This window comes from Plutella xylostella, chromosome 18 (assembly GCF_932276165.1).
Source record: "Plutella xylostella chromosome 18, ilPluXylo3.1, whole genome shotgun sequence".
Lineage (NCBI taxonomy): Eukaryota > Metazoa > Arthropoda > Insecta > Lepidoptera > Plutellidae > Plutella > Plutella xylostella.
The window spans coordinates 8743975-8756799 of record NC_063998.1 but is presented as its reverse complement, the minus strand read 5'-3'; the positions used below and the strand labels follow the sequence as shown (position 1 = coordinate 8756799).

Below are 12825 nucleotides of genomic sequence, written 5' to 3'. Positions count from 1 at the left end.
TTTAGTGGGGTGTAGATACCCAGGGGGTGGTGAAAATTCAGTAATTTTTTTATATCTCTTACGGTTTTCGAGATAAAAGCTAATTAGTGAAATGAAATAATTGTCTTGCTAAATTGCATGTAATGCCATGGAACTGAGCGAAATCGATAAAATCATGCCCTAAGCATGTATCTAAGGGATTCCGTGTCAAGCGTTTAGAGAATCCCTGATTGCATCGTCACATTTTTTTTATATACTGACCTTGATCTTCCGAAAAAATCTTCCAACATAACTAATTTATTAACTAAATATCATAGATACATAGGTGAAGAAGATTAAGCGTTCGTAGTCGAGCTATCTTTAGTGCTCCTAACTGAATTGGTTGCCCACTTACGTGACAACTCTCTCAGCACAAGCTTGCTTGTGTTGGGGTCCATCAACCCGCACTAGGCCAGCGTGGTGGACTAGGTCTAAACCCCAGTGGGGTGGGGACGTGATGGGTTGTGAAGAGATACATAAAATTAACAAATTAATTAATACCCATTGAATAAAAAATATTATTTTTGCAACTTAAAACCAAACATGTTAAAAAATTACATCGACTTTGGTTAAATTGATAAACAAAAGTACCTAAAAATAGTTATAATTAATTAACATCGAATAGACTAATTGACCAAAATTTATTTCTAAATATAATTAAATCATGATAACGCTATAAATCATTACTAAATAAGTAAAATACTGGTTAAAACTCCAAACATTGTTCAGTGTTCAAATAACCAATAAAGGTTCGTTTGTAATAGGTACATATTATTATTCTATTAGTTAAATTAACCAATAAAGTGCATAGGTTTCAAAATAAGTACCTAGTGATAACATACCTTCATACATCATTTCGTTTATTTTGTAAGATCTTCACCTTAGGCAAACATATACCGTATATTTGTACACGTACCTTCTAATAGGTAGGCAGATGTTAATCAATTTTAATAAAAATGGACCAATGTTATTGTGATAGCTTATGCATCATGCATTCCTATAATAGGTACCTATCTATATTATTTTAGTTTTTAGTCGGTTACACAAACCTATAACTTGAAAGTTTAAGTAATCGTGTTATTTTAACTTTAACTTTTAAAACCTCGTAATTTTTAAAATAATCGTCGTACCGTTACTAAGTAGGTATTATTTAATTTAACATATTTCAATAAATAATTTAAATCAATACAAAACTATTGCAACTAACTCTCTTAAATACAAATCTAATAAAGCACTCTTAAACACTACTCATAGTTTTGCCAAAACAGACAACAATTTCATAGATAGTTAAGTGAACACAAAACATCTCTTCACATGTGAAGAAAATAATTTTCCATAACATTTATTTAGCCTAATTTCAGCTTAAAAATTCGTTTCTATTCATTGCCCTTATAAACCATTTAGATTTATTTGGCACTTGTACCAACTATATCACAGATACTTGACGAGAGCTCGCATTTTAAATTTTCTTAACTTTTACAGGAAAGACAGCACCGCTTGAATACTCCTACAATGAACGGGACGACTCCGCGTCTGTTCGCAATTCATTTTCAAAGGAAGAATGATTTTCAACAACATTCTCCTCAACATTGATCCCTTTAATTTAAACTACGAAATTATCATCTCCATCTAGATTTCTGTTCATCATGTACAGATATGTTTTGAAACTTTCGTGGCCGTGTCTCGGATCCTCAAAAAAGTTACTAGTGACACTCCCTTTAATTATAGCCTCGGATGATAATTTTCTTTTCTTTGGTTCTTTTTGTATCCCCGCTATATCTGTGGAATAACTACTCTGCAGTCTCTTATTCTTCTTCAATTGTTGATCACTAGATGTCTCATAAGCTTCGTTACTTGTAATATCACTAGAATGTTCCACAAACGCTTTGTTGCCGTATACATTCTCAACCGTTTCTGCATTGGCATCTCTCACTTTACAAACAAGCCTCGTTTTACTAAATGCTAAATGTTCGGAATCTATTATAGTGAGTACCGGAGACGTATCATCAAATAACTGATAATTCTCACCGAAGACTTCCAGTTTCTGTTTTCCATTGCTGTTATCTTCTTCGTAAATGGTTTCACCAGATTTTTCGTTGTCTGAAGCTGTTTTGTTTTCTTGTATGGTGCACAGATTAATGTTATCTATTTTGTTAATTTGATAATTAATTTCACTATTATTATAGTCACAGAGATCGTCTGTAACTGTTATCTTTTTGTCTTTAACTATAACTTGTTTCTTGTGTATTGTTGAGACGTTACTCTCAGATGAGTTGAACCTTGTGTTATCATTGATGCGAGAAAAACGATTTGTCGGAAGGAGAATCGTATTATCGTATCCCTTTTCAGTCTGCGTGTGGCCTCCTTTGCCGTGAATGCCGAAGAGCCTTTTGATTGACTGACGAAACTGTGAACAAAAAGTAAACTTTATAATATACCATGTATCAAGAGCACACTACGAAACACCGTCTCCTTGGTTGGTGAACCAAGAGGTCAATTTAACAGTAGAGTAAATACATTACAGTAAATACAAAACATGTTTTTATTTCTAACAATTTAGAAATAAAAACATGTTTTGTTTTGAAATAAGAAAACCTCTAGTATTGTGTAACTAGGTAATTTTGCCGCTGACGCAATTATTTTGTTACTCGGTCTGAAAGCAAATTACATAACCATCGTCAGATTTGTTACCGTAAGCCTGTAACTTGTCACTGGGTGTAAGGTGCCGAGATTAGATTTATGTTTCTAGATCGTATTAGAAAATGTCGTAAATTTCCCAATCCGCCAGCTGATCGTAAAAAGTTTCACCTGCTTCATCGTATACTGAGATAATATATATTATGATGAAGGCAATATTGGGGTTGTTAAATACGCCAGTATCTGTACTCATTCCCTTAAATTGATCTGCTTGTGATTGCTTTCAGGTAAAAAATCTATTCAAAAGATCTTGAATATGTACATGTATTTTTTAATCTCCTGCGTCGGTCGCCATTCGTCTCATGTTCAAGCCTCTATAAAGAAGGAAATAGGGCGGAAAAATCGATCAGTACATTTTTTTCCCGTCGAGCATAGTTGAAGTGGATATCGACGGCGACTCAAGTTTTTATGAACACATGATAGGGACCGATTGCATAATAATATGGGACATGGCTATGTGGAAGAGACGAAAATATTGTTTATTATTTCTTAGTTTTCAGTAAGTACTGATGTGCAAACGATGGCACACAATTCAGGGCAACTCAAGCATACAAGTAGACGGTTCTACTTGTATGCTTGAGTTACCGTAGTTGAAAAACATTTTCAGCGCAGCAATTACGAATATCGTATTCTATTTCTTTAGAACTGGAGGTTTCAATAGGGCATCTATGTAAATGGAAAGATGGTTTACGGATTTCGTCTGTGCGATACTCACTTGTGTATTCATGCCGATGTAGATGAGTGGATCGTAGCAGATGGAGCTTTTTGCCACTAGAGCCGGTATCACCCCCGCACCCGGGGATATCTGGAAAATAGTTATTTGATTTATAATACAGGGTGTTGCAAAAAGGGTAAGTACACTAAGGGCTAATTTTTCAATGGTCAAATAAGTGTCATCTGAAAAATAAAATTGTTGCTGTCATTGTCTAATACAAACATTCAGATGTGACAGCAACATTTTTATTCCTCAGATAACACTTATCTGACTATTGAAAAAACAGCCCTAAGCCGAAAGCGGGTAATTTTGAACAACTTTTGCTCTACGAGTTTTCAAAATAAACGACTAGTTGACAATCCGTAAAGGTAACCCTTACAACTTTCAAAGTAAGGATGAAAAAGCTCCGAAGTTTTAAAATGGATTTGACATTTAACTTTTCTATTTGTTGTTAAATGTCAAAGACATTCCACTACTTCATTGTGCTATATTTTTATTGGCTTTTTTTATTGTCTCTCGGGCAGTTTAGAAATATACCCAAGACGTGTAGGTAATACATATACTATTATGATGTCATCCCTAATTCGTAACTAGTTTTACAACACCCTTTTATATTATAAGAAAATACCAACATCCTAACTAATATTATAAATGCGAAAGTAACTGTGTCTGTCTGTCTGTCTGTCTGTCTGTCTGTTACTCTTTCACGCCTAAACTACTGAACGGATTTGAATGAAATTTGGTATACTTTTAGTATAGACCCTGGTAAAGAACATAGGCTATTTTTTATCCTGGAATTCCCACAGGAAAACTTTTTTAAGGCGAAGCGAAGCTCACGGGAACAGCTAGTAATAAATAATATTTAAAGTTATTCAACTTCGGGTGGTAGGTACTCTGTAGTAACGAGGTAAGTTATGTTATATCTAGATTTATTACATTCGAAATTTCCTTCGGATAAACTTATCAAATTTATATCACAAACTTCCTGAAATCCGAACTATCTGTTATAAGATTATTGATTTACTTAAAATATTTAACTAGAAACCATGAAAAGCTGAATTATTTCCGAAGAAATTTACGCGAAATAATAATTTACAACATCTTAGATTTATTCCTACCGGGTTTCACAGTCCTGAAACCTGAAGAAGTCTCTTTTACTGAATAATTATGCTTTGTTGCTTTGTTGTTTTATCGTTTTGTAAGTTTTAAGTAAAACCTTCATCACTTGACGTACGCAATTTAAGTTTTATATGAAACTTTGTCAATAACATCTCTAGCGAGACGAAAGCTCTGTTATTAGTAAACTCAGTCTTTTATCATAACTTTTGGCGAAAAAGTTAAGCACTTACTTACGTTACGCTGTCTTTATTATCCATGCGACGTAATGTGTATTAAATCATCCTAAATTTTATAATTAAATGGAAGTTTAATGGAAATAAACTATACAGGGTGTTGCAAAATTGGTATACTAAGCCGAAACCTACATGTGCAGCATGGTATATCTAAGCCTGAAACTGAAATCAGTATTTGAAAATTCTCGAAAATACTGATTTCAGTTTCAGGCTTAGATATACCATGCTGCACATGTAGGTTTCGGCTTAGTATACCCTTTTTGCAACACCCTGTATATTAGTAAGGAGCCGAGATTTTTTTGCACTATTTTAAAGATAAAATCTGAGTACTCATGACACAATTTATACCATATAAATACCTAGTTTTTGTTAAGTAGGGTTTTATATTTTAAGCTTTAAGTACATTACTCAACTACTAAATAAACATACCAGGTGGGAATGTTATCAGCGAACCTTTGCCTTCCTTCGACACATATACAACATCTAAGACAAAAAAAAAACAAATTAGAGGTAGGTACTTACATACATCTAAAACGCAAAAGAAAAGAAAACAAATCAATAGTATACGCACAATGCCCTCGTGCGCGAACTGTTCAATGAGCGCGAAGACGGAGTAGGGTGTCCACGCGACGGTGAAGGCCACGATCATGACGAACACCATGGCCGTGACCTTGGTCTCCGCGCGCCCCACGCGGCCCATGCGCACCGAGTTCTGCGCAAAGATAAACGAGTTCAGAATAGTTCAGATAGGACATCTATCTACAGTTATGGAACTAAACCTATATCCTAGTAGAGAAGACACCAAAATTGAAATTAGCAATATCAGAACGAGTTTTTTTGTAGAGAGTAAGCAATTTTAGTATTAACAGTGTAAATGACAATTTTAGTTTTTACAGTGATCAAATGAAATTTTGTGCCTTCAGTATTAATCGACCTAATTCATGACGTCAATTTAGTCGAATATCTACAAAATATACATTATAAACAGTGGGACAGTAGTTGATAGAGCGAGTAGGGTGTCCACGCGACGGTGAAGGCCACGATCATGACGAACACCATGGCCGTGACCTTGGTCTCCGCGCGCCCCACGCGGCCCATGCGCACCGAGTTCTGAACAAAGATACACACGTTCAGATACCACATCTATCTAAAGTTTAGTAGGTAATTGGTAACGAATCTTATGGTTCTAAATTCAATTTTAGTAATGTCCAACGAGAAACCTTTGATTATGGTACGATTTATGGGATGTAATTTTAAGTTTTGTCAGTGCTAAAATTAAATTTTGTGTCTTCAGTATCCATCCATCTAAATTATGACGTCAATTTTGTCGAATATCTACAAAATACACATTAAACAGTGGGACAGTAGTTGATAGAGCGAGTAGGGTGTCCACGCGACGGTGAAGGCCACGATCATGACGAACACCATGGCCGTGACCTTGGTCTCCGCGCGCCCCACACGCACTGAGTTCTGAATAAACATACAGGGCTTCAGATACCACGTCTATCTATGGCTATTTTATATTAATATAGTGGAAGAACCAAAATAAAAATTAGCAATATAAAAACGGTATTTTTTTCTTTGGGAATTCACATTCGCTCACTCACATCGCGCGGCTTCGAGAGCGGGTGCGACGGAAAACTTTTGTAACGTCTTTATGTGGAGTCTTGCGCCCCGTGCTAGGTATCCTGATAGGCCATCTACAAGGGATTTTGTAACTACAGTAACTATTGGCAGCGATTTCGAAGGTAAATTCTTTTAAAAAATTAACAATTTTATAATTGGCTGCGTACATCAAGTTTTGACAGTCCCTAGCTATATCCCATTCTACGGGGAAAGATATCTGATACAAACAAAAACTACCCTTATTTGAATGCAATAAGGGTTCTGTCAGATGTCTTTCCCCATGGAATGGGATCTAGTACCGTGAAACCAGAGGCGCGAGCATAGGATTCGATACTATTTTCGAATCTACACGAAGGGTCGCTTTTACCAAACGCTAAACTTATTTAAATCAAATTTTAAATACATTTTGTACTAACTGACAGACGTATGACAGGCTACTAAATACGTTTAGCGTTTGGTGAAATTCCACCTTACATGGAAAAAACAAATGCCACTTTTGGAACTAACAAATTTGCCTTACATTTTGATAGTGACATTTGACGATACGCAACCAATACGCAACGTAAACGGAGGTTTCGAATCCTGTGCTCGGGCAACAGTAGAGCGATCCGGAAAAAACGCAGCACATTCTATTCGATAGTCTATTCGAAAGTGCTGTCAACCTGTCAACAACAAAATGGCGGTGTATAGATTTGCGAAAGTTTGACAGCTATCATTCCATAGGTCATTGTCAGAATAATATTATGTACTCTGTGGTCATTCTTTTAGAAACTCATTCGAAAGGTAAAAAGTGTTCGAAAGTGCTGTCAAGTTGACAATAGTCGCACTCGCATTCGATTCTATTCGTTAGCTCGAATTTTCGTGATACGGGTACAGATAGTTTCGTTAGGTACTTTTATCCGTTTCAGTGTATTTATCGCGGTAGTTACCAATTAAATGCACAAAGCTCATGCCCCACAGCCTCACGTGCCACAGTTATTATCCGCCTTGTCTCTTCCTGTTTGCACATTTCAATAGCAGTTGTACTCCATTGTAATCAAGATCTATTCAAGTCTCAGATTGACGAATAGAGGGGGCTATTCTAGGGACAAAATACGAAGTCCGAATGGCGTAGTGGTTAGTGACCCTGACTACTGAGCCGATGGTCCCGGGTTCGATTCCCGGCTGGGGCAGATATTTGTTTAAACACAGATATTTGTTCTCGGGTCTTGGATGTGCCCGTAAAATGGCAATAGGCCCGCCCCCTATTACATTGGGAGTAACATAACACTCTGGCGAAAAGTGGGTGCAGCAATGCACCTCTGCCTACCCCGCAAGGGAGTACATTAGTACAAGGCGTGAGTGCGTGTTTTTTTTTTTAAATACGAAGTTTCGGAGACCTTTCATCCAATCTGTACGTTTAATGCCACGAGAGAGAGTTGTGGTAAGTGCAGCAGCGTTCTGGAACTTAGTTTTTCGTGAAGGAAATGTTCCATCAGGAGGTACATTTCTTCCTTAGGCTACGTTCCCAGTCGAAAAACTGTTCGCGGCCGACTTATTGTGCCGAGTATTCACAGTCTTCTAGTTTTGCGCTCACACTGCGCAATTTACAGCGTGGCGCCCAGTAACAGCAAAAAGTTTCCCTATTGGGAACGGAACCTTAACCAGTTATACCTATCAAGAACTTATTTTGACAACCATTTTCGAATTCAAAATGCATTTAATTCGACACTAATTACTTCGTAAATTTTATTTCGTTTTGACTTCGTGATAGGCCCCCAGAGGTATTTCAAAAGCCACCGTACGGTTAGGGATGGGGCGCGTTAAGTTTCAAATGTCGAACCAAACCTCTCCGCTTTGTCGTAGGTAATGTAAGTAACCAGACACCTTGATGTCTGTTCTATTCTAATTTATATTATAGTGATCTTAGATTAACAATATACGCACCAGATGGAATGTCACATACAAAAACAGAACAAAATCTGTCGTCATTTTCTTTACTGTCAAGCAGTTTTAATTTCAGCCTAATGACAACCATTGTACCAATTAATAAAGTCACACATCTTCTACACGAACTAATTCAAAATGAGAGCTCAGCAGTGGTGGAAGTTGGATGTTATTTGTCGAGACGTTTCTGCACTGACACTCCATCTTGTTCATATATTGTAAATCTTAGATATCAAAAGTGGATTGTTATGAAGTGTACGCAGATGGGAACTAAATTAATCAGACAGTTCTGTCAGGAACCAGAATACAGCTGACGAGAAGTAGTCCAATTAGTCATAGTCCAATTAGTTCTACACATAGGACTTCTAGGAATAAAAATGCCATCTAGTTCTGCATGGAATAGGAATACGTATAGATACTAAAATGAAATATTTTTAATCGAACTTGTCATACACAAACTAATAAGCATTACGCCAGTTCACAAAAGTTTTCATATTTTTTCATTACGTAGGTACCAATATTATCTCTTACTTATAAAATAATTATGGTAACATTGTGCCTTTTTTAATAACAACTTGATAATAAAATACAAAGTAAAGTTAAGTTAGTCAAGTCTATAGGTGATTAGGTTGTAAGAGGCGTAAAGGGTTAAGTTTCAATAAGGCAGTAAAACGTTTTATCCCGGAAAGGTGGTACGAAGGTCACTAAAAAATGAGATTCGCGTGTCAGTGTTTTAAAGAGAAACGGTAAGTATGTAATAACACTACTATACTACCCCTGACAAAGTGTAGTCACAGAAGGGTATGTACGACGATGCAACTTACTTTGTCACTGCCAAGTAGGAAGTCTCTAAGTACCTACTCGCTATGTGTGTCACGCTAAGCGACTCTATACAATTTTCATTTCAAATATTTAAAAGTATTTTTCCATAAATAAAACGAGTGAAAATCCCCATCTTTATCCTGTTTGTCAGTTTGGTAACTGCTAACCATAACGTAACTAACTATTTAGGTATTATTAGATACTTCTATGATACTATAAAAAAACGCAGCGTATAAAAAAGCTATTTTCCTAGTTATAACGTATAACATTTATGTAGGTACCTATAGTGAACATATGGAGAATATCTTTAGATAGTGCAGGCACGCTATTTTTAATGTAGTAACGTCGCATTAGCAATTAAAATGATACCTACCCTGATTATATGAACAATAAGTCTTGGAAGCACCTACCTATATTAAACATTTACAATGCATGCTTGGCGGTCGGCCATCACAAACCGTAGCATTTAGAATTAAATGGCCAGGCCGAGGTAAATGCCATTTAGGGATACCACGAACCAGCCTCGTCCAAATGTACTCAATTATTAAATGTATTTACGTATTAACATTGATTACGTTCTAGGAGAAACAATGTGCTATACCACTAAGCGCACTAACTAAACGCACTAGAATGATCAAGGATTGATTTACAGTACTTAATAAAATTGGGTTGAAGTGTATCAAATGGAAAATGAACAAAATGGACTATTGCATTGATCTTGAATTGAACAATTATTTAACTTTACGATTTAACTGTTGGGTCTGGTCTCTGAAATTTAATGGTACTAGAATGTAATCTTAGCAAAAAAAATATCAAGGCTGCTTACGTAATCGTTTGTTTTTTGTAAACTTAGGTACTGTTACTTACATACATTTCTCTTCCATGGAGCAATTATTATTGGATGAACAACACACAAATATTACTAATTAGTGGATTATTTATTGCTGTTATTGGCGGATTACCACACGAGTGCATAAACAGAACTCGGCCTGACATATTGAAATTGCTGAAACATTGACTCGTATTTATTAACCAATTTATGTTTTGGTTAATTAATTATGGATTTTGTGTTACTAAATATTATTTCATAGTTGAATATTTCAGCGGTGCCACGAACTATAATATTATTAACATAATTCGATAATAATGGCTACGTTTATGTCTAATACATGATATTATATAGCCTAACTACCTTTTCAATTAATTTCCATAATTTATGAGGTCGTAAATATAGCTCACAAACAATAATATTAACAGTTTGTTGATATTAAAGTTACGTATTTCATAGAATTTGTACTAAGAACTTTGATCATAAAGCCATATTTTTTACCGCAACGGTCCATTATCATACAACAGACAGTTACCTGTTTAATGGTCCTGATGATGTTGATGTAGCTGAAGGTGATGACGATGAAGGGCACGATCTGCCCCATCGCGAACAGGAACAGGATGTACGTGAGCGTGTTCATCGACTGCTCGTGCCAGTTCACGGAGCAGCTGGAACAGAGAGGGTAGAAATGAACAGACTGTTCATGTCAAACAGAAACACCAAACCAACACCAAAAAGTCATGATCATGATCACAACCCATCACGTCCCCACTGCTGGGACACGGGTCTCCTACCAATGAAGGAAGGGTGTAGGTAGGCCTCACTCAAGTGTCCATCAAATATGTAATCTAATATGTACCTACCAACTTTCTAACCTCACTCAGCTAACAGTAAATATACAAAAAAAGTTAGTATGTTGTATAACTTGTAATTATTATGTTCAACAACGATACTAGTGAGGGAGCGCTTATAAAATGCTTAATCCTGAATAACTGTATTCCACTGACACAATTTTCTTATTAAAAATATGCGCTGTAATATTCCTTACCAGGAAGTAGGAAGTACATTATATTAGAAAACATGTTATCACGACGACGTAACAACAAAAAGTAGTGGGCGTATATAATTAACGTTTTACTTGTTCATAATCTCAATATTTCATAATAGTTATTATGTACGCATTGTTACTAACACAACTATGGACTTTTGTCTGAAATAAATATTATTCTATTCTATTCTATTATAGGTAATTTGGTTAACTAACAAAATCTGTTTCACAACTTTAAACTAAATTTGAGTGTGGAATGCATCGATTGGCAAAGTGATTGGTTCAGTGGAAATTAAGTTAATGCTTAGGTAGATTTACTTCAGGTAGAAAATGGGGGTAAATAAATAAATGGTTCTTAGATCGATTTAAAATCCAACTGAAGTTATTCAAAACCACATCGCAGACTTTACAATATTTATACTCATTGTAATTTATAATCGGTAGAAAACTTTTCACGATTCTGTAAATTAAAGGATCAAGGACGCAATGGCACGGATTTTCGGATTATATGAATATCGTAGCAATATTAATCATACACAGATCTGCCATGACAATAATCTTCGTGAAAGTTTAAAATCTTTAGTGCCAATTTCTCCATTCTCGGTTAGAGCATAACAAGGAAGTAGTGGTTAACTTTTGACACATCTGTCATGAATTTTATATGGAGATGACGTTTAATTTATAGATCAATCCCTGTCGGTTAGATAACCGAGTATGGAGAAATTAGCACTTATTCGTCTAATGTTTAATTTGTTATGCGTAACCACTGCAACCTAACCAAACTTCTCATGCAATAAATTGGCCCGCAGCTGATTCGAATTCATCCATAATAAACCCCGATGCATTTCCAATTCCCACGGCCAGGCGTTTAGTTGAGCGAAAAAATAAGGGCTATTTCGTGGGCAAATAGCTTTTCCGTCCATACGTCGTGCGAGCCTTTGAAACAGGCCATGAGTGAAATTTACGAGGGCCTCAGTTTACGGACCGCTGGTGTACAGCAGTGTAAGGCTGGCCACACACGGCCGGTGTAAGGTTGGCCACACACGACCGGTGTAAGGCTGGCCACACATGGCCGGCGTAAGGGCAGCTACACACGGCCGGTGTAAGGCTGGCCACACACGGGCGGTGTAAGGGAGGCCACACACGGATGATGAAAGGGCGGCCACCAACGGCCGGTGTTAAGCTTTGTTTGCACTAGTATAGTGACAAAATCACTTGCTATTGGCTAATTTAGTAAATGAACGTGTATCTAGCAAGTGAATTAGTCAATAAATTAATCTCTACTCGACAAAATTACTGGGTTAGGGCAAACAAGGCTTTAGGGCGTCCATCAGTTTTCCGTATAGGTTACGCATACTGCTAGTAAATTGATAGTTCATTGAGTTGGTCTATTGCACATAATTTGGTGAGTACCTATATTTATTTTGGTCAAAGTATTCCCACTGTACCTCAACTGAAAAGATGGTGTTCAAGTGTGCATCATTTTTGAGATTTAATTGTTTTTTGCCCAGCATTGGGACACAATACCTAGGCTACATAAAAAAAAAGTTTTTTGCAGTATAGCTACAATACGTTATATTTAAAAAAAAGTATATATTTAAAAGCAATCGGCCTACCCGGGAGTCACATGCTATCCTGGATGTTTACGGTCACTTTGCGTCATACATTCAACGTTTTAACGTTTTCATTTATTTCTATCATAAAATTATTATTATCAAAATATATTTACTTACCTAAAGAGATAATACAGAACATTTTTATAAAAACAATGATTTAGATAACGTTAATTTTT

General features: G+C 36.1%; 1 protein-coding gene across 1 annotated transcript in view; it reads right to left on the bottom strand.

The window, feature by feature from the left end:
* Positions 1–1181: 1181 nt before the first annotated feature.
* LOC105397418 overlaps positions 1182–12825 on the bottom strand; it is a 46657-nt gene continuing 35013 nt past the window's right edge. Inside the window, exons 3-6 of the mRNA XM_048627511.1 lie at positions 10521–10653; positions 5354–5494; positions 3431–3520; positions 1182–2425 (exon numbers count right to left, since the gene is read on the bottom strand). Of these exons, the coding sequence (XP_048483468.1) occupies positions 1622–2425; positions 3431–3520; positions 5354–5494; positions 10521–10653 (1168 nt within the window). The 3' untranslated portion in view covers positions 1182–1621. The remainder of the gene's footprint in view (positions 2426–3430; positions 3521–5353; positions 5495–10520; positions 10654–12825) is intronic.